The 22,726-nt window shown below is 45.0% G+C and overlaps 1 protein-coding gene across 3 annotated transcripts in view; it reads right to left on the bottom strand.

Annotated features, from left to right (window-relative positions):
- Positions 1–22,275, bottom strand: part of Creb3l2 (cAMP responsive element binding protein 3 like 2) — a 118,253-nt gene extending 95,978 nt beyond the window's left edge. For 2 of the 3 annotated variants that reach the window (XM_055602085.1, XM_055602086.1), the window contains exon 1: positions 21,801–22,274. In XM_055602085.1, the coding sequence (XP_055458060.1) occupies positions 21,801–21,902 (102 nt within the window). In that variant the 5' untranslated portion in view covers positions 21,903–22,274. Of the gene's footprint in view, positions 1–21,800 lie in introns of all 3 variants that reach the window. The other variant, XM_055602089.1, reaches the window with a different exon arrangement.
- Between the last annotated feature and the right edge of the window lie 451 nt (positions 22,276–22,726).

Below are 22,726 nucleotides of genomic sequence, written 5' to 3'. Positions count from 1 at the left end.
TTTGGCCTCCCCACCCCCCAAGGGAGGAGCAGTCCTGTTAGGCCACAGAGGAGAGCTTTGCAGCCAGTCCTGAAGATACCTGATAAAACAGGATCAGATGAATGGGGAGGAGGTCCCCCTTATCAGTGGACTTGGCAAGGGGCAGGGTGGAGATGAGGGAGGGAGGGAGGGACTGGGAGGGAATGAGGGATCGGGACACGGCTGGGATACAGAGTTAATAAAATGTAACTGATAAGAAAAAAATAAAATACAAAAAAAAAAAAAAAAAAAAACAAAGACACGGAGACGCAGTTTCGAGGAATGCGTTATCAGAGATTCAGTTCCCTGCTTCCACAGATATAATCCCAACCCGGTTTCATGCCAACTTTGTGAAATGAAAACCATTATTATCACTGCCCATTATAAATGAGGCCAAAATAAATAAAATTACATGAGATCGATAAACTCAGTGAACCCAAAATCAAAAATGACCTGACTTCAGGCCATCTTTCTCTAATTGCAAACCACTTTAAAGAAAAACTAACATCAGGTAAAACAGAAGGATTGCTGTAAGAAGACTTTATAACAGATATATATGAGCTTGCAAAGTATTTAGTTCAAAGTAAATATGATGTCCTGATGTCATTCTGGGTGCTAGTCCCAGGAGCCTTTCCATCAGTTGCACAAGTAGCTCTTTTTATGAAACATGGAGAGACTGCAGTCTGCGGCCAGCTAGAGCTCTGCCCACTCGGTTTATGCAGATAAAACATGCTTCATTTCTGTGAATGTCCTGACAGCCCTGACTTACCCTGGATGGCCTCTAAGACATCAACCACTTGGCCTTTTGTTTCAGATCACCTGGCTCAAACATTGGATAGGGAGTCATGGAAACAAGAGGGCACTGCTTCCTATGAACAGATCCTAAGCACTTACTCCTTCTGAGCTCCTGGACCACCTTCCTCTGTGTCTGCTAGGTTCATGAGGGTTGTCTGTGGGAGCCAGAGAGGGGAGGAAGAAATGCCAGGGCCCTCCACCTGTGTGCACCTATCACAGATTGCAGACTCTATCTGTTTTCTCTTTTTTGCTCCCATCTCACAGGTCAGGACAGGGCAAACTCTACCCGGCAGGCTAAGCAATAGAGCCAGGCAAGGCCATCAGTTCAAACTATCAAAAAGCACAAGCTGTACACAGTCCTGTCAGACTGATTTCAAATAATAAATGAGCAGATCCTTGTCTTGACACATGCTGGGGCTGTTGAGTGGACAGACGTAAGACCAGGTCAGGAAGGGAGAGGGTGGTAAGAACTCTATGCAGATGAAGAGCTATCCCTGAAGGTGAAGTTCTCAGGAGTGAGTCAGTTTGTTGAACTCCCTCTAGCTTCATCTGCTGCACTAAAGAATGTTGAGGATCCAGGAAGCCACAACCAGGGTGATCAGACATTCAGGAGGCTCAACCAGCGGTTCTCAAATTCAATAAGTATAGACTCACAGAAAAGAATAACTCTCACGCTCAGGACTGCTCTTTGAATCAGACGGAGACCATCACAAAAACCCACAAGTGATCCAAACACAGAGAACAAGTGATCATGTGGTCCCCAGCCCCAACTGATGCAGTTATACCACAACTGCACCTAAGGCTCAAGGAACGGGCAGAAGAAGGGGTGAAAAGACTGTAGAAGCCAGAGAAACAAGGTGTCGACTGTGAGACTCCATCTCCTAGAAATGTCTGAAGCTACATCCATGAAATCTCAAGAACATGGCTGCCTAAATACGATCTGAAGAAGCATGACACTAACAGACATGCTTACATAGAAGGAGGAAATCTTATGAGGTCTCACCCCTAGACAAAGAACTACAGGCAACTAAGGGATGCTGACAGTGGGAAGTCTTCCCCAGGAAGAGCCCCATAACCGGTTATCCAGTAACTAGTGGTCAGCTGTAAAATCACACACAAACACACACACACACACACACACACACACACACACACACACACATACACATACACACAAACATATACACCATTTATATATTTGGTGAGGGAAATATATAACACTTAAAGAAAAAGAGGCCAAGAGGTCATAAGTTTGAGAGAGAAGAGAATAGATTGAGGGAGAAAAGGGAAAGGGAAAATTATATAATTATACTTTGATTTAAAAAAATATATTTCCAAGTATCAAAACACAGTGACCAGAATATGGGGAGACTTTGCTAAAATTAATCTACCTACATCCCTAAAGTACACAGTATCTATTCATGTTACTTGTATACATTACCTGCAATAATTCAATGTTTTTTCTGTCCCAATGTGTTTATGTAGACATTACTTTAGTAATAATTTATATGCACAGGGGTATCCAGAGATGCTCTGCTCCTCAGACTCGGATTCTGGAAGAGGGTCAACGTCCTATGCAAGGATGAGCTCCCACGTGTTGCTGATGTTGCCCATCCATGGACTAGCCAGAGTATCAGGGCTCGAAGCCAGGTAGTTTTCAAATTGGGTTTCATTTTGGAATTGCCAAGAAAGCTTGTAAACTCTGTGACACCCTGATCTTACCCCGAAACCACAGAACCCAAATCTGAGGCAGAGATACCAATATCACTGCTCTCTAAGCTCCTAGGTCATTGTGACCTGCGTCCAAGAGCGAGCACCATCGTTATAGACAGAAGAGGTAGTCAAAGCAGGACTTCTACCACTCCAAACGGGCTGAAGGCAGCGAAGGAGGTAACCTGGCCCAATTAAGAAGGTACCACACTGGCAGTGTGACCCCTAGGCCTAGGTAAATACAACCAGAGAAGAGGGGAAGGAGGGAAGATGGCTGGTGCCCAAGGCTTGCTCCAAGCTTACAGACATCTGTAAACAGCAGCTGAGTTTCACGTTTCTATCCTGCAAGTCTAGCTCTGAAAATATACAGCAGATATTTCTCAACTTGAGCTGAAAAACTGGTGTGACTACAGAACCAGTATTTCAACTGAACAAAGTGAGGGACAGGAAATGCAAACGGGGAAAGAAATTCTCCACCCAGAAAGCAGACTCTTCCTCATCCATCACAAACTCTAAGAGCACCTAGCTCCTTTCCTTGCTGCCTCCCATATCTATTCAATAACCCCTGGTCTTGTACAATGTGACTCCTTTTCTGGACCTAGCTATCCCAGAATTCTAGGATGAAAATCATGCAGTTTCTACACACTAGAAAGAAACTTATCCCAGACAAGTAAGGATACATACTTTGTAGGTGATACCCTTCAAAATGCTGTGGACACCAAGTCCTGACAATGAAAGAGAAGACTGACTCTAAGAGCAGAAAATACCTGAGTTCAGGGCTACTAGAAACAGAAGCAAAGAAAGAGTCCATAGAAGAAGGGAAAGGTAGGCCCAAGAGCAAGGAAGAGGAGTGCAAAAGCACAAAGGAAAAGAGAGGGAAAGGAGGAAGCAATGGCCATATGGGAAAGGCAGGCAGGGATGCTGGCAAATGTCTCCTGCATGCTTCAAGGACTATGGAGTGTACTGGGGTCAGGAGTGACTCAGCCCTCAGCCAGGCTCAGAGTCTTTGAATGTACACTTTCTCCAAGTACATTCTTGTTTGCCAGGTTTTGAAAGGCTTTTAAGTGACTTAAAGGAAACTTAACAATTTGAGGTCAAATAAAATTCAAAATGGGTGTAGAAAAGAATCAGCAATGCCAAGAATAAGAAAAGGGGGAAAATAAGCATGAGATTGGAAAATACGCCAGTCTATACCACAATCAGCTCAGAGAAGTCCACTGATGCTCCAAATGAATGAGCCCAAATGGCCAGCTAGCCAGGAAGGGGACTGGAGGGTGAGCAGTAGCTTAAGTCAGGAAGTAAGAGTGAGTGAGCACATGTCCAGAGCCCACCACTGATGCTTAAGAAAGGTCACTTTCAACCTGTGTCTTCTCTGAGTCAGAATTTTGAGAATATGAAAAGAGGCCTTTAATTAGCAATGTGATGTAACATGGCTGCTTTTTTAACTTGTTTGTTTGTTTTTTAAACATTCAATAAAAAAAAAAAGCAAAGTCTAAGTATTAGGCTTTGATACAGGTGTTCAGTGTACAGTGCTGATGTGTGTTTTTCTTTGGTCCTCTTGCCATCTGCTCTCACCTGTCAATAGCCAGGATCTAATGGAGACCTAGAAGCAACAAGAAGCAAGGCTTCTTGAAAATGCTTTGCAGGACAGAATAGCCACAGCAGGGCCTGACTCATGCATACAGGACACTGGTGGCGGACTCACTCTATAATTTAAGACAATATTTAGCATTTGCTTGGCTCAAGCCTACTTTTTTCAAAATTTCATGAAAGGTGCCAATACACAGTACACATCCGATGTCCTAGAGAGCATTCCAGAGGATCCCAGTCCAATCTGAGTCTCAGAGCAGTTTGAGAAACACTGGGTTATAGTCACCCAGGTCCTCTAACACCAAGTGCTGGTGGCTCAGGCTGCTCTTACAGGGAAAACACACCAGGCTTCTGGTTGGCTACAGCAGTGTTTCCGACTAACAAAACTGGTTATTCTCAAAGCAGGATTTCCATACAGCCCAAACCCCTGTTCCAAGTCAACTCTCCCACAGCCAACATCTGGGCATGGCTACTCTGACTCTATGGCCTTTCGTTCTTCTCCCATTCGCCGATTCAGTGCTTCTCCCAGGCAACTGTGACTGTAAGCCCTCCTAGCTTGCACTCCTCAAGGTCAGGGCTGAGTCTTACAACGGTTTTTGTGATCATTCCAGAAGGCCAGATTCCAGGCCCTGCACTCAGAGGCGGCCCCTTAATTATTGTTGGCCAGCTGCTTTTCCTGAGAAAGCATAATCAGGTCTTTTGATTCTTATACACACACACACTGTCTGTTCCCTGCTACCCACCTCTCCAGTGGAAGAAAACCTCACAGTCCACACATGTTCCAGCCACAGTTAACAGATCAGAACAGAAGCACCCACCCAGTATCAAAGCAGCACTGAGGATCTCAGCTCCCACCCCTGAGAAGCAAGAAAAGAGGAGAACACAGTTCCCTTATCTGTGGGGGAAAGGAGCTGTAATCAGCTCACAGCTCATCTCTAGACCAATGACTACATAGACATGCTCAAATGCCACTCTGATAAAACAGACACTGCTATTTAGCTATGGAATATCCACCTTTCCCATCCAGTTTTTGGTCTGGGTAGAAAGGCACTCAGCTATAATAAACACCTTCTGGTCAACCTTTCAAGTAGAAATGGCTGAAGAAAGGCAAATGGGATTCTGTTGAAGCTGTCAGAGGACTCCTTGGTTAAGAAACCCAGGCTTTCCTGCTTCACCATTTCACTTCCACCTCTATACAGATAGGCTGGAAGTGAAGCAGCCGACTGCAGTCACAAAAACAAAGGTCTCTGTGCTAAAGATCCACGAAGAACTATATAGGAAAGTTCTAGGCCCCATGGAAGTTGGTCAATGACTATATAAGTCCTGGAAGACTTAGCAAGAGCACTTTTGGTTCATGACATAAGTAGGCTCTTACCTGTTTAAATCACTGGGCTTTCAAGACATTCACCAACGTGCTTCTGATTTTTATAGTTTTTAAACTGTGACCACTGTGGTTTTTTCTTTTATTTTTCTAAAATCAAATTGGCTAAAGTGAGTTTATCAAATGAGTAGTAAGAAAAAGAAAAGTCAACTAGCAGATTTCTCTTTCAGGTGGCAAAGACCAAAGGACAAACTTTTCTGTTGAAATGTAGATATATGTCTACATATCACGAAAGAACAAAGATACCAGAAAGTCTTCAAAGTTGTAAAATGTTTGCTATAATAGAGTTCCACAAAGAACTGTTGAATAACTGCTTAAAACATGTCAGCTGAATAGTGAAAAGCTCACTCTTTCATAGTCAAAACCATGAACAGCAGTGATGTTTTAGTGAAAATTAAAAGTATAACTTCCAGGGGAGATGGAAATTTAGACACAGGTTTCCAGACACTTCTTTCTAACTCCATTGAACACATCAAAGTCATAAGACACTGTGGAAAAGGGTCCATCAACATGGAGAAGTCTCTGTGAACTTCAGTTGGATTATGGGAACTTAAAAGGTCCGATCAAAGGAAAGACAGATGCCATCTTAGAGCCCAGGTCTTAGGAGGCTCTCTAAGAAAGAGGGTAACTCAACTTCCATGAATATGTATTTCTTATTTTTGACAGGATGTAACCCTGGCTGACCTCAAAATTATGATGGCCCTCTTATCCCTGCCTCCCAAGTGCTTAGATTAGAGGAGTGTACTACCACTCCAGGATATTTTTATGAACTTCTTCAGAAAGCCCAAGACTGGATGTGTCCAGGCCAGGGGGACTCCATGTGACTTCCTTGTGTCTCATTCATGTGCCTCAATGGCATGGTAGAGCCACTCTGCTGGGAAGCTGAAGGTAGGGAGGCAGTGTCATAAAATGAAGAGGCTATGAGCTTTGTGAAGCTGTACGTTGTAGCCCTACCTGGGCTACTCAATCCCATGTTTATAGTTCCCTCCTCCATTCTCCTCATACTAACAGATTCCTGAGCACAACTGGCAAGAAAAGCTATTTATATAAGAAAACCATGAAGGTGGTAATCTCAGTGTCTAGCAATGGACACCTGTTGCAAAGGCTGGCAGGTGTATGGAATAGACTGCTCCCTTCTTGTCCCTCTTGTAACATCAAGAATACAAACACCTGCCTCAACCCTCCCCCACCAAAACACACAGAAAATTTCAGTTCCTCAGGAGCAGGTGCCTGAGAAATTGAAGTGTGAATTCAGTCATGCAAATCACCCTAGCACCTGGGGCCCAAGAGGATTTGATAGGGAGCCAAGGAAACTTCCAGCAACTATATTCCCTGGAAGTCTTTTCACAATTAAGCCACAATACACAGACCCTGTTCTGTTTATTGATGTTTTCACCATAAGTTCACGATTCAACAAGTTTTCTTCCTATGTCTGACATTACTGAAAACAGAAAACTAGAGGAAAGGGACTTGGTCCCTTCTGAGACATAATTAGCTTATAAGCACTGGGCATAAGAGTAGATACTGAGTCCATGTATCTATTTCAAACTATTTCAAAGCCTATGAAATAGTTTCAGAAAAACACTCAGGGTTCAGATAGCCAGAACCACATTCACTCAGCCATTTACCCATCAACAATCAACCATTTTACTGGATAGCTGCAAAGTGTCCAGGACTGTTCTGGAAGCTGAGGATCCCCACACACAGTGGTTATGGAGATATATGGAAATCCGCTTTCATGGTGTTTATTCTTTTTTTGAAGAAGTACCTGGGAAACCATAATTCTCAGTGGTTTCCAGCAAATGTGCCATGGAGCACTCTAGCCCCATTCCTGTGGTTGGGAATGTGAAACCAGTCAGCAGTGGAAGCTGGATCCCACACCACCTGGGGTGGAACCCACCTGCTTTGACTAGATTCATCAGAGATTTCAGGGGATCTTGTGGACACCATAATCCGTGTGTGCCATGTCAGCAGAGCATAAAAACACTCAATAGCTTGCCAATAGCGATCAGAGCTCTGAGGATATGTGAGAGTCAAATTCTGACGTCCTTCTACTTCTCTCTCCCATTGGCTAAGCCATCAGCAGACAACAGGGCAAACAGAATCAGGAAGAGATGGAACAAGAAAGCTCAAACATCATCTTTCTTGGTCTGCTTGACCTTTCTGCTGGTTCAGTTTCTTCCTATAAATCAAAGGCAACACTAAAGAACCTCATGTTCCTCACCAAAGGAGTTGCTGGCAGCTACACATTTGCCTCTCTTTCTCATCACGCAGAAAAATGTGCACCTCAAGACTGTCATGTTTACTGGGTATGTTTGTATGGCCCATGATGCCCTGAACCCAAGGGAGGGCAAAGCTGTTTCTATCTGGGTTTAGTCCCGGCCTCACTCGGTAGGCCCTGCTTTCCAGGGGCTCCCAAAAGTGGATCACAGCCTGCAGCAAGAATCCTGGAAAGAAAACTTGCAAACCCAGAACAGAACCAGAAAAACAACTTCAAGCAGTACCTCCCAAGTGAACGCATGGCCAGGCAGGCAGCTAAAAGTCAGAGTGACAGAGACTGGCTAGGGAAGTCTTTGGTTTTAGGTAAATATCTCCCACTAGAGTTTTATATAAATTCTCCGGTAGAGTCAAGGCCCTTTTGCAAAGGATGGTATATAGTTACTAACTCATCTGGAATGGAAAGAGGGAGGAAAACATTCTAACTTTTCAGCTGCACTCTGCTGAAATCCACAGGTCAGCCCCTGGGCGTTCGAATAAGCTCTTGTCAACATAAAGAGAAAATAGCACACGCGTGCCAACAGGCTTAGGGCTCTCTCGTAGGCCAAGCCAGATTCCTGTTGGTTGTATGGGGAAAAAAAAACAAAACATTATGACTGGTCTTAAGATAAAATATTGAAATGAAACACTGCCACTGACAATGCCAGCCTGGTGAAACCATGAATAGAGACAGCTCTTGCAGAAACCCTGGGTTAGGTTCTCAGTATCCACACGGTAGCTCACAACTGTCTTGTAACTACAGCTCCAGAAAATTCAATGTCTCTTCTGGTTTCCTCAGGCACCAGGCACACATGTGAGATGTAGTATATATAACATATTATACATAGATACATATAATACATATGTATATAATATCTCACATATATTTACCATATGTGTGTGTGCAGGCAAAGTATTCTTATGCATAAGATAAATAAAAAATTTAAGGCAAGGTCAATATTTTTAATAAAGTGTTTATAGATGCTTCAAATTTACATGACATTTTCTTATTGAGAGAATGTGAAAGGGCTTTGGGGATTTGGTTCTGTTGGTGGAGTACCCGCCTAGCATGCACATCCCCTAGGTTCAGTATCCAGCAACATATAACTCAGATATGGTGGGTGGCACATCCTGTTATCTGAGATCAGAAACCAAGGTCATCCTTGGCTACAGGAGAGTTTGAAGCCTGGAAAGAAAGCCTAGTGGTTAAGACCACTTGCTACTCGTCACAGGACCAGAGTTCTATTCCCAGTACTCATGTCGGGTGGTATACATCTGCCCACGCTCCAGCTCCAGAGGCCCTGATACTTCTACTGATCTCCCTAGAACCTATATGCACTTGTGTGCATCCTCACACAGAGACACAAACACATAATTTTTTAATCCTTAAAACAAACAAAAAGTATATAAAATATTATGTGAGACCTAGTCACAAAAAATAAATAAAAGAAAAGAAAATTCAAGACCCAAAGTCTATGACAGAGTTCTCTGTATACTAGTTAGATATCAGAAACACACTCCTACATAGGACTCTGGGGTGAGATCCAGTTCCTCAAGGAAGCCCCTTCTAGAAGCTTTGGGCTGGCCAGAAACAGAGCTTTTCTCTACAGCTGCACGTATCTTCAGCCCCTATGTGCCTGATCTCAGGCCAGGAAAGATTTTCTCACGTCCCTGGGAGGCCTGAAGGCATAAAATGAACATCGGTGAAGTTGAGAGTGAGGGCAGAGTAGGGCAGGTGTCTGCCACAGCCATCTGTGATGACACCTTAGAACTGTTTATTTTCTTGGAAGCTATCATTATTTATTTTACTTCTTCTCACAGACTGACCATACTGCAAAGCCATCCGTCTTCCCCTGCTCTGTTATTTCCTACAAAACTGGAGCCAATTTGTTTGGGAAAGCTTTTTTCTCTATTTTTCTTTCTTTCTCCCTCTTCTCCTCTCCCCCACCCTTTCTCTTATTGAAACAGAATCTCATGAAGCCCAGGCTCTCCCCAAAGTCACTCTGTAGTTGAAATTTGTTTTGAACTCCTGATCATCCAGCCTCTACTTCCCCAGTGCTGCGATCCACAGTATAGACCACCACACTGGGCTTTCTCTCATTTCACTACCGTGTGAGCACTGTGATGACTCTGTGACCAAACTCACTGGAGGCAGGAGTGGATGTGCCGAGTGTTTTCTCAGTGAAAAAATCAGAAAGAGGGGAAATGGATCCTTTGCAGTCACATAGCAAACTCCGGCACTTGAGTTTAAGTCTGTGGCTATCCATCTTCTCTGTGGATCCAAAGCCTAGGTAGGAGATACATGTAGTGCAGGGCAAATGATACACACACACACACACACACCCTACTGTGCTAACTGGAAGGACATTCAGGGACAGATAGACTCATAAAGGACAGAATGACAGTAGGACCACAGAGGCACCAAAGATGCTGCCAATTTTGAGAACTGGGATTAACCCTTTTATAAAACACAGCAGTGCTGTGTGCATAGTGTTCCCTGCTAATCTGCTCCCCCTCTTCCTGCAGTCTACACTCTCAGCCTGCCACTCTTCCCAGATGGAGTCACACACCCTGCACAAAGGTTCTGCCACCAGATAAGACCTGTGGTTGCAGACAGACTGAAACAGCCCTAGACTAACAGGCCAATGCATCTCTAGAGGGCTTAGCCATCAGCAGAAGAACACACACAGCCTTGCTCACCTTGAACACTCCCCTGCACCTTGCCCCTCTCTGGAATCTGCAAAGGAAGGGTGTTCATTTTCTGCATTCTCTTTGCCTATTCTCTCTCAGTTCCACCAGCATATTCCACCGCCATGCCAGTGCTCCTGCATCCCCTACTCCATTCTCCTTCTACTCCTCCACTTCCTCTCATCCGGGACCTGTCCAGACTACTGTATATGGATCCCTGGCTTCACTACAAAACACCACTCTCCCAGCACCCCAAATTAAGTCTCCAATCAGAACCTCTCTCCAGAACTCCAGACTCAATTTTCCAACTTCTTTTTAAGCATCACTGCTGAAAGTTCCACAAACACATCTGTCACCAAGTCTGAAAATGAGCTCATTATCTTTCCACCAAACTCATTTGCTCTCCAAACATTTCTATTCTGGGTCAGTGGCAACTCAGCCAGCCAATGGAGGGAACAGGAAGTCTCCCATACCCAACGCTTCCTCCCCTAAGGCCACCAAGTCTCCAGATCTGGCTTCTAGACCTCTTACACTCACTGCTCCTCCCAGGGTTTCAGGCCTTACATCATTCTGCTCAAGGATGAACTTGCTGGTGAGCAGGTCATTTTGCCACTATCGACTCCATCCTCTATATATCTCTTTTAGCCTCTTTCTCAATTTACTTTCCCAAATACATTTCTACTACTGTCTTTCTGTTAACAGCCTCCCACCTTCCGGTCTACAGAAAGAATGTATGAACCTTTCCTGATCTTGGACTATCTCCCAACACTCTCCCACAGAGCCCCTTTTCTTAAACTACATTAAAAAGTATTTGCAGGTGGGTGTGAGGAAGTTATGGTACACATCTATATTCCCAGCACTTGCAGGGTAGAAGTACCCAGACTCAACTATAGTTGGTTTGGTTTGAATTTTGTTTTGTTTTTAATCTTTTTATGTTGTATACTCTGATGTCTGGAGAACGGTTTATAATCAGCACCCACTGTAAATGCCACATTCTCTGTAAAGAGTTCCTCAACTCTTCTTCCCTTTGTCATTCTATTTTCCATGCTGCAAAAAGATCCTGAACATAGCTCTCCTGTAAAACACATTCCAGGTATTTAATGACTTGTAACTCAATGACCTCCTTACCTTTCTTCCTACAGGGAGAACCACAAGGTCAAGAGCAGATATCAGTCTACCTACACGTACAGGCTTTGAAAAGCAGTTCAGAAAACAGTACAGTAATGAAGAGAGAGAGAGAAAGACAGAGAGTCAGTGACAGAGATCTTGAGATTGGAGGAAGAAACAGCTAAGAGGGTTATTTCCCCAGGATGTGTGGTCAGGAAGCAAGGAAGGCCTGAATGATGGAACCCTTGCAAGGCTCTGACTGGCTGCCTCAAACTGTCTGTTAACCAGACTGACCAGTGAGGGGGCCACTGTCACCACAAATTCCATTTCCTTCACTTTTCTAAAAACATCGTCCTATCAGTTTGAATCCGGCTAGCTTGCTCTCTCAGCCAAAAGGAATTTCCCTTTACACAAAACTATTCAGACATTTCCAAGGCACGAAATGCTACAAACCAGGATTTTCCACTCAGACAACTTGGAAACTGTGGATTGTTTCTCCCCAGACACTTTTTATTTGCCAAGAAGTCTGAAAGGCTTTTTCTCCTTAACATGAAAAAAAAAAAAAAGCCTCCTACCTCCCTGTTTTTTTCCAGTTTTTATTTTGTCTAGGTTTCACTGAAGCCAACTTTTAAACCAGAAAACAGATTTTCACATTACAAAATAGACATCAGTCAGGAGGTGGGGTAGCTCAGGGGATGAGGCGGGACTACCATGCCTCTAAGACCAGCCTGTACTGTAGAGACTCTGTTTCAAAATATAAAAAGAAGCACTATTTTGTTGTTAGTTTAAACAACCCATTTAAGCAAAGTTTGCTGGAGATTTTTTATGTATTGTTAAGTTAGTATGCAAAGTAATGAATGGGTTTCATTATAGCATTAAGTAGCCTGCTTTTGATTTTAGACAGAAGACTTTTAGCCTCATGTAGTGACTCACACCTATAATTATAGTACTCTGGGAAGCTGAGGCAGTAAGATTTGGTGTTGGCTACTCAGTGAGTTTGGGGCCAACCTGAAATAGATTGTGACTATTTCAAAAAGACAAAAACAAAAAACAAAACCACACAAAACCTGTCAATGGTAGGTACCCAAAAGACATAAAAGTACAAAAAGGACTTCAGCCCATTTAATACAAACACAGACCTTCGGAGGGGTAAACCACACAGGGTCTAAAGCAAGCTGCATATGAAGAGTTCTCACATAAAAATGCTCAGAACCCAGCTGAGAGCTACCTACTACAGATGCAGCTAGCAAGGAGTGGCCATGGAGATTTGGGCAGTTCAGAGGCACCCCTCTGAACTCTTCAAAAACAGCAGCAATCAAAGCTCTTCTATAACACTGGTTAAGTTTGGATAAATAAATTACATCAGGGGAAAGCAACCCAGGAGCAGGCAACTTAACACGAACTGATTGTCACCCACCCTAACGACAGCTATGAGACCCACAGGAATGTAAGGGACCTGAGGTCTGACTTTTGCACTGACCTTCTACATGGTCAAACAACTCTACATACCACCACCACCCCACGCCCACAGAGGACTTCCCTAGCCAGTGTATGCAGAATCTAGACAAAACACAGGCTGTATTTGGTGGGTGACATTGAATCCAGAAGCAGCTGTCTCAGGAATGACCTATGGGACTGCTGAGTCACCAAACATCCCTGAGATACCTGGGGTGCCTGATAACAGGGAGTCAAAGTAGCCTCAGCTCTCCTTGGTCAGAGGAACACACTGTAAAGATTCAGGGGTTCCCAAGCCTGAGTTAAGGTGGACCCAGAAGGATCTAGGGTCATACTCCAAAGATCTCTTTGTCTCCAGCAACAAACAACAGACATGAAGAATCCATTTCACTGAAGCTGACAGAGGAGGGAAAAGAGAAAACAACCAAAGACCAAAAGCTCATGTCAGGGAAAGAGAAAAAGCTAAGACCCTCACTCCCATCCCCTCAGGTCTGTGGAATCCTAAGGAAAGGCCACTTACGGCCAGGCATGATAGCATATGCCTATAATCCCAATTCTTAGGAAGCTGCTGCCAAGACAGTGGGTTTGAGGCCAACCTGAGCTGTCGAGCAGAGTGAGTCAAAGCCAGCCCTGGCTATAATGCAAGACCCTGTCTCAAAGGAAAAAAAAAATTACAAGGTAAACCTATGATCAGTATTGCCAATTATTTCCACAAAGCCCAGCAGATAAACACGGGGGAAAAATGGTTAAATTTGCAGTTAGAAGAAGGTTGGAGAAACCTACAATCAGTGATAGTAACCAGAGCATGGGAATCTGGACAGGAATGGAAACTGAAGAAATGGAGGGTGTAGATGATAACTGCTTGTGTGTGTGTGGGGGGGGGGGGGGAACCTGACCATAAACAAGACAGAAACCTGAGCAAGAAGGGGCAGCCGGCAAGCACGTGTTAAAGGAAGAAACCTGTGGTTAGAGCTGAAGATAGAAGATGGTGAGAGAAGAATTCAGATGCACAAGAGAAAATAATTACAGGCCTCCTCTGCTTCCCAAATGACATCAGACTACTAAGCTTGGGACAGTTCATCCTCAAACTGAACACATTTGACATAGAGGACAGGGTAAAAAGAAATGCATTTACAGCAGGCAAAAAACAAATCCAACTAACATACCCGGGGCCACCAGAGAACCAGTGGCCTGCTCAAAGACCCACCCATTCCACAACATAGCCTTCACTCCCACCGCTAGTGAAAGCCAGGCCTCTAAGACAACTGCTCCACCCTCATTGTCTTCCCTAAGAAGAAGAGAGATACCATACCACGTGTTCATGTCAACTTGACAAAGCTATTGTTACCTGAAAGGCAGGAGCCTCAACTGAGAAAATGCCTCCACAAGATGTAACTATAAGGCATGTATTTAATTAGTGATTGATTGGGGAGGGCCCAGCCCATTGTGCCATCCCTGAGCTGGCGGTCCTGAGTTCTATAAGAAAGCAAGCTGAGCAAGCATGGGGAGTAAGCCAGTAAGCAGCACCCTTTCAAGCCCTCTGCATCAGCTCCTGCCTCCAGGTTCCTGCCCTGACTTCCTTCAGGGATGAACAATGATCTGAAACTATAAGCCAAATAAACCCTTTCCTCCCCAAGTTGCTTTGGCCATGGTGTTTCATCACATCAATAGAAACCCTAAGACACTGAGCTACACAGAGTTCCTATCAAACTGAATGTGCATATCTTAAAAAGCCTCCATGACATTACAGATTTAATGTGTGTGTGCCTATGTGTACTGATGCATTGCTACATATCAACAAAAGAGGCCAGAATCACTTAGTTTGTCCATTTTCCAGGATGGCTGTGTGTCAAGGAGCTATCTTGGATTACGTAGCATTTCACTCTTGACCTTAGCAAAGGAAAGAGTATGGAAAAACTGAAGGCAGCTCAGATCTCAAGAAGCCTGTCTTCCAGAGCAGCAAATTACTGTACTACTCCAAGTCTCAAGATTCTTCATATAAAACCTACTCTGTGCCCCACAGCTATTGTGTAAACCAAGGTCGCCTGGAACTTTTATTTGGAAGAGCTAGTGAACATCCAATGAGCAGGGAGGAATTAGCTCAAGATGACCTCAAAGATAGTAAGATGACAGGTCTCAGTATTTCCTTTGAATTCTCAGGCAGAAAACAGAGGCATTCTCTGGGGCCCTACCACTGTAGACTCAAGCACAGCAAACAGCCAGCAAGGCCTCAGGGCCATTTCCCACAAAAGTCAGCAGAGAGGCCAGGCTATGGCAGGACATCCAAGCTGTGGAGAGACACATGATGCCTCTTCAATATTTGAACAGCCACATGCAACAAGAAAATGGCTTTGAAAACAGCCTTCAGCGTTCACCCTGCTGTGGACCTGGAATGAGACAAGCCATTCTTGCCTGGCATGATGCATACAATTACTGGCCCTACTAGCTACCTCTGGCCCTGGCATTTGACTCTGATGCTTAGAGTCTGGATAATGTAGTTCATTCTGCATGTCCCAGGCAGTGAGCCAGGACACCCCATTCCTACATCTCTCCGACCCTAGCTCCATGAATAGGCATTGTATGTATTTCCCGGATTTTTTTTCCTGCCACCCCAGTGTTCCTCCCTTGAACAACTATAGCATATACCTAAACCATCCTTAGACTTTGCAAGAATCTGGGCTTGTTCTTTTGTTCAAGTGACTAATAATTACCAATTTAGAACATTTTTCTAGTTGCTACCCTACCTTTGAGAGACAGCAGGCACACCTTTGTTTGTGAATCAAACATAACTTTTGCCAGACTATTATACCAATGACCACACCTGGCCTCTAGTATCTCTTTCATCCCTAAATGATTAATCTAGGCCAGTCCTTTCAATCCTACACCCTTCTCTAGCTGTTCTTTTGGAAAGGGTCCTATGGCCCAGCCCTAACAGTAAATTAAGCCATCTGGTGAGCTATTAAGAACGTTTTCTTGGGGGCTGAAGAGATGGCATAGCAGTTAAGAGCACTTGCTGCTCCTGCAGAGGACTGGTGTTTGGTTCCCAGCATCTACAATGGGCACCTCATAGACACCTGTAACTCCAGTTTCAGAGCACCTGACCCCGCTTTAGGCCTGTGTAGGCCGCATGCATGTGAGGCACATACAGGAATAAATAAATAAGTACATGTGTAAAAAAAAAGTTTCTTCCACCCCCAAAAAGGGACACATGGAAGAAACCACCTTTCTTCTTCCTCTGGATACTGTCATTGTGGATATGACATCCGCAGCCGCTATGTGCATCAGTGTCCGCCATGGATGGGTAGAACCAAAGTCCCCTAGGACAGTGAGGAACTACTGAATCATCCAAACAAAGGGCGACATTTCTTGGCCCCTTGCAATACTTCTATGTTCGGACCTGAGCTGGGCTTGGATACTGGCAGCTGTGTGCGTTGTTTGTTCAGATTCCATGCCTCATCACACGGGCAGCACCTACTAGCTACTGAGTTTCCTGCTTCCCCAGAACACTATCCCTCAGATCTTTCAGGAATAAACGCAAACAGAAAACTCCATCCTGCCCACATCTACCTTCTCCCACTCATGTTAATACCATCTGAAAATCTGGGAAACAACAAAGTAACAGGTTAAAGATATTTGCAGAGACAATAGGAGTGCTTAAATCATACCTAAATCAGCCACACATGAGCAAGGGAGGCTGTCATTCAAGAGCCATACATATGGCGATACTGAGCAGTAGAGACTCACCACCCACCCCCATTCTCCAAATGCTGGCACCCACTCCCTGGCTGCTGCCTTAAGTCCTCCACGTAGAGAATCAGCCTTTTGCTCTGAAGTAACTATGGTTCACTATGAACGCACTTGGATTTTCAATATTAGTGTAAGTTACTATTAAGTGAAGAAAAGGAGCTGGAAAGAGGACATCAAAGTGATAACACTTGGAGCCTGAGAAAGAGGGAAAACTTGAAAGGGGGAAAGATGTAGGAAGGTCAAATGAGTGCCTCGAAGGCAAATTATACTTTACAATTCTGTTCTGCTAAAGCTCTGTGCTTAGTCAACTGGTGACCAGAAACAAAGAAATCCTCCGTCAACCAGGACCCAGATTCCACACCAGGACTTTGCAGTGGGCAACAACAGGATGTGACATCCAAGTGAGAATGTCCAGCTTAAACTGCCCATCAGGACCACCCCAGTCTCTGGGCCTGCTGGCAGGAAGTCCAAGTGCCTCAGTCTCTGAGATGCACCAACTCCTCAGTGGACAGCGTCAGCCAGATGAGAAAGCCAGATGTTTCCCTTAACTCCCTCCCTACCACTGGCTGGGACCAGCCATTTCACTTTAGAAATGGACCAGAGAGAAAATCTGAATTAGTAGCCAGGCGTGGTTGTACACATCTGTAACCCCAGCACTTGGGGAAGCAGAGGCAGGCGGATCTCTGTGAGTTCAAGGCCAGCATGGTCTACAAAGTGAGTCTAGAACAGCCAAAGCTACTCAGAGAACCCCTGTCTCAAACAAAAGAAAGAAAAAGATAAACTGAATAACGTGACCCCCAACTCATTTTACATCGTATTGTAAATTTAAGACAAGCAGAACATCTGTAGCAATGCAAAGACTGGTGCCTACTTATTCGTGTTTAAATGGACAGAATTATTACAAAAGCAAACAAAATCTTTATTTGCCAAATAGAATAGAAGAAGGAAAGTGGCCAGGATAGCAGCGTTTATTCTGCAGCACAACCCATGGACAGACTTCAATCTGGGAATCCCATTCACCAAGTGTCCTGCTGCCTGATGTCTTCACAAAAAGTCTGTAGCAATATGAGTGGTGAGCTTTAATGCACTACTGATTATTTTGTTCTTTGTACTGCAAAGTCCACAGAGAACCTTACCGCTTCATATAACATCAGTACATCCAGGCATGCCTGCAAAAAGGTTTCTCAGAAACCTTAGGCTCCTGACTCTAAGAGACAAGTTCTCAGCTCTGCATCAGCCATGGTTCTAAACACATGTTCAGCCTTTTGTAGGAAAACTATTTGCTGAACTAAAATAACATTCCTCACTTCAATAATCACAACTCTTTCTCTTCAGTGCTGGTGATGAAACCCAGGGCCTCCTGAGTCACAGCTCCAGCTCAGAAAGCTTTAGATAAGCCTCAAAAGAAAAGCTCAAGCTTTAGTAATTCAGGATCTGCCCAGCAAGCCCACATCCACCCTATTCGAGGATCTCCTTATTTTGCTGACTGTCTCCCCTAAGCCTTGAGCCATCAGGACCGAGACGTTCTTCATGGCTAGCCAAATGAGAAAGTCATAGCTCTTCATGCTCACAAGACACATCTGAGAAAGAAAAATCCCAGCCTTGGGCAACTTGGACATTTTCTCTTTTTGAAACTGAGTATGTGAAAAGTTTGTTAAATAGTCACAGAGCCTTGGTGACCAGATAATGCTGTTAGCTAACTCCCAGCTTAAAACAATGAGCTTGATCACAGAAGACACTGTCAGCCCCAGTTAAACATTAGCTCCTTCTGGACTCAGCAGTTTCTATAACCCTATCATTCTCTCCCAACCTTTTAATCAGATACTTCTCTTTAAGTCAGGATTTTCCAATCCATAGCATAACGGGCTTTGGAGTCAGGCAGATCTGGATTTGCATCTAGGTTACATTACTAATTATCTCTGAGGCCCAAATCCCACAACATTCTCCAGTGCATCAAACCTTAGTTTCCTTATATATAAAACAAAACTACTGTGGAAATGGGCTCAAACAGCAAGATGGCTCAGCAGGTAAAAGGGAGTTTACCTGCACAAACCTGAGGACTGAGTTCAATCCCTGCAACTCATGGTGAAAAAAACAGACCAAGAAGGGCTTTCTCACTGGGTCATGAGAAGGGAAAACAGCATAATTTTAGTGCAGCATTAGACAGATGTCTTTTAGTAGGACCCCAACATAAGTTGAGGGAACCCTTGAAAAATAAAATTATCTGGCTTCTATCCAAAAATGACTAAGATTTTTAAGATGGTGACAGTAGGATTGGAGAGAAGGCTCAGCCCAGAATGTGCTTGCCTGACAAGCCCAAGGACTGGATTCAGTCCTTAGAACTATAGTTAACAAAAAGACAAATAAAGAGAAACAAAACAGGCCTGCTGCATCAGGCTTGTAACAGCACTGGGAAGGTAGAGAAGGGTACATCTCTGGTGCTCATTGGCCACCCAGCCTAGACTATCTGACATGTTCCAGGCCAATGAGATAGACAGACAGACAGACAGAGACACACACACAGTGAGAGAGATGGTCAAAAGACGGTCATTCAGCCAAGAGTGGGGGCTTGGGAGACTGCACAGGGCACATGCACAGCAGAGGCCCTTCTTTGACTTACAGACTATGGCTATTATTATCTCTTAGCACTTTTCCCAAAGACAATATTTCCTCTACTCCCCAACCCCATGTTCTCCTCTCAATAACCTCAACTTAGAAAATGTACCTGGCTCATTCCAACACCAGGCACTAGCATCATGGAAGTAGCCTATATTGACCACGAAAAGGACTCACCAACACAGGGTAACCCAAAACAGAAGATAATGTTACAGACACAGTTCACGTCTGAGGTATTCCACCTCTGACGGCCAGCCCGTGTCTCTAGGCTGTTCCTGTTGCTAGGATAACACTCACCTTCTTCAGAGCCCTGAGACTCTGCTCATCAGTTCTTCCCTGGCCTCTGTCCTTGAGGTCTCTATCATGGAGTCTGCTTTCACTTCTTTCACGGTACTTTAAATGTCAAACACACAGTACTGCTTGTCTCTCTTTTATGCTCATCATTTGCTGTTTATTTTTTCCTACACATTTGCAAACCCATGCAAAACAGAGTTGTGTGAGTCCATCTATTTTTATTCATTATGTATCCCAAGTGCTTATAATAGTGTTTGGCACATGGAAGTTACTCAATAAATATAAGTGAAAGAATATCTTTGAGTGAAAACATAATAAAAACTGTCCATCATTTGCTACACCAGAGGATTCAGCCTTCTGCCATCATGGACAAATTGCACTAACAGCTCTGCGATATAGACATCTGAGTTAAAGCTCTAGCTGGGTAAAGTACCAATTTTCAAATCATTTCCAAATCTGCCCTAGGTCAAAGGCATACAATCCAGCTGTCTATGCTTCTTTCATTACTAATCCATATACACATACTGACTTGCAGCAATCATGAGTGGCATTTTGTATGTGTGAGCTGTTCAGAAAAGAGACACTTGTCTGGAGACCATAATAGTCCTTGAAAAACAGAGGATTATCAGAAAAATGACCCACATCCCTGCTTTACCACAATGACACAGACAACCTGAGGGGTTAATATCAAAAGGAATGCAAGGTCTTCAGCTCCGAAACTGAAGATGGTAGCTGGAGCCAAGCCAAACTTCTGCTGGTCCCAGGTAAGGAGTCATCTGGCAGCCCAGCCTGGGATCTCTCAGGATCCAGCAATGTGGCTGCCTGCACATTTTATGCCACCACTGGAGGATGATGGCCTGAACTGAGGCCTTATGGCCACTGGGTAAGACATTTTAGTGAGAGCTGTTGCTGTAGCTCATGTCAGTGGAAACATCTGGAGACCCCACAGTTAAAAACTAGCAATGGGCTAAAATGTTTAGGCTCTTTCTAGAGCCCACGAAGCTCCAACCCATCGAGGCTCCAACCCAAAGATTTCGTCGGGATGGACAGACAAAGGCCAGATGATCAGGATCGCACTCAACATCTGGCTAGTGCCCCAGAGTGAACCGCCACTCCCTCTCAACCCTGCACAAGGCTTCTTTTTTTAACCAGATCTTCTCAGTCACCACAAATGCTTTGGTGGTAAGCAGCAGGGAGGCCCCACGGCTTTTCCCAAAATACCAGCAGCAAAGGCTAAAGAGGTGGAGCCTTCGGCCTTTTGCAAAAGTTTCAAATATCCTGGTACTGACCCCATTAACAGAGTAAGACAGAAAAGCAGCCCAGCATGTTCTTACCTCCGAGCCCCCTCCCCTCCCCCTCCTAAGAGATCTCTAACAAAGCCATATTACCACCACTGCCTATCAGAAACAAGATTTTCTTTTGCAAAAAGCTAAAAGTGACATCTTTAAATGAGCCACGCTTGTGACAGCTGAGTCTCCAAAGAGGTCTCTGCGGGAAGGATATGGTGAGCCGTCTCACCTCTCCCCAAAGCCTCTCTGGAACACGCAGCTGCCTCAGATTTTCCGGACTTCTCGGGCGATCTTTCCCCTGAAAAGGGAGGAAGCAGCTTGTCGAGGCTGTGCAGCTGAAGCAGCCAAGTACAGCGGCCGCCATCCAATGTGGAGAAAGGAGGCTTTTCAACACGCACACGCAATTTTAAGATACAAACAAGAAAGTAAAGAAACCGGGGGAGAGAGGGAGGGAAGGAGGGAGAGAGACAGGATAAAAACAGATGGAAAAAATACTACATTAGCTTGTCCATTTTTTTTTTTTCAAACCTTACCACAAAAATCATTGTAACTGGGCGGAGGCATTACTCTCAAAACACATCCTCTTCCCAGCATTGCTGTACCGTTAGCAATAGGAAATGGTGCTACCGATAGGAAGATAATATAAACTGCTTTGGAATACAAAGGGTAACTACTCGGAAGAAAGTTAAAAGGCCCCAGCTGTGCATGCTCCTGTGTTCTTAGAGGAAAACTCCCATCCCCAGAGCTCTTGTTACGGCCATGCCCCTTCCCAGACGCTGCCTCCCAGTTCCCAGGTCTCCAGCTGATGACAAAAGCCGCTTTTCTCCTCCCCCCACCCCGTCCCCCTTCCTCACCGTGTGGTACATCAGGGCCTCGGTCTCTCCGGGCTCTGACAGCTCGCTCAGCTTGCGGTCCCACTGCAGGACGCTCTGCTCCCCGCTCTCCAGCACCTCCATGGCGGTGGGCGCCGCTCGGGGCCGAGGATGCTGAGGCAGGAGGGGACCGCACAGAGCCGCCGCGGGCCGGTGAGACACCTTTCTCCGCGTGTGCTTGCGTGTGCGCGCGTGGAACTTATGCACTGGCCCAGGAACCCAAAAGAGCTTTGCCGAGGGCTCCGCGACCCGTGTCCTCGGAGATCTGTGAATCCCGGGAGAGGACAAGCCTGCTGGGCTCGAGCGCGAGGTGCAGGGTTTAAATCGGACTGTGCATCCACAAGCCAGGCAAGAAAGCAGCCCTCATCCCAAGTAAGTGCTTGCTCGACAAGCCCACTCCCACTACTGCTCCAGACAAACTTCGCGACTCCCCAGGGCTCCTGAGCTCCGCTCCGGGACCCAGAGACGACCCCACCTCCTTCCAGGCCGGTGACCAATCGGACGCCCGTCTTGCCATCTATACCGTATCAAAAGTCCCTCTCCTATCCATGTCCCTCCCCCCGAGGCAGGGTCGCGGGAAGTCTCCGCCTAGACCCCGGAATGTGGGCGGGGAGCGTCTTTAACGTCACTGGGGAACTCCTCCTGCGGGAGCGTCGCGACGGACGAATAGGGTGCTTGAGTCTGGAGATGATAGACTGGTACATAGATCAATGAGAGAGGGGGACCTGGAGGAGACAACCAACCAAATAGCGACAAGAATACATTTTATAAGAGGGCGTGGTCGCCTAGTGTCCTCTCTGAGTCTCCAGTTCTACAAAGATTGTTACCGGCGTAATTTCCTCAGAGAAACTCCTGAGTCTAAGAAGGCACTACATATACGAAAATGCTCACATGCGTATGAAGATGGA

This window comes from Psammomys obesus, unplaced genomic scaffold, assembly GCF_907164565.1.
Source record: "Psammomys obesus unplaced genomic scaffold, mPsaObe1.curated_primary_1811, whole genome shotgun sequence".
Classification (NCBI taxonomy): domain Eukaryota; kingdom Metazoa; phylum Chordata; class Mammalia; order Rodentia; family Muridae; genus Psammomys; species Psammomys obesus.
This window is presented reverse-complemented; position numbering and strand designations above follow the sequence as displayed.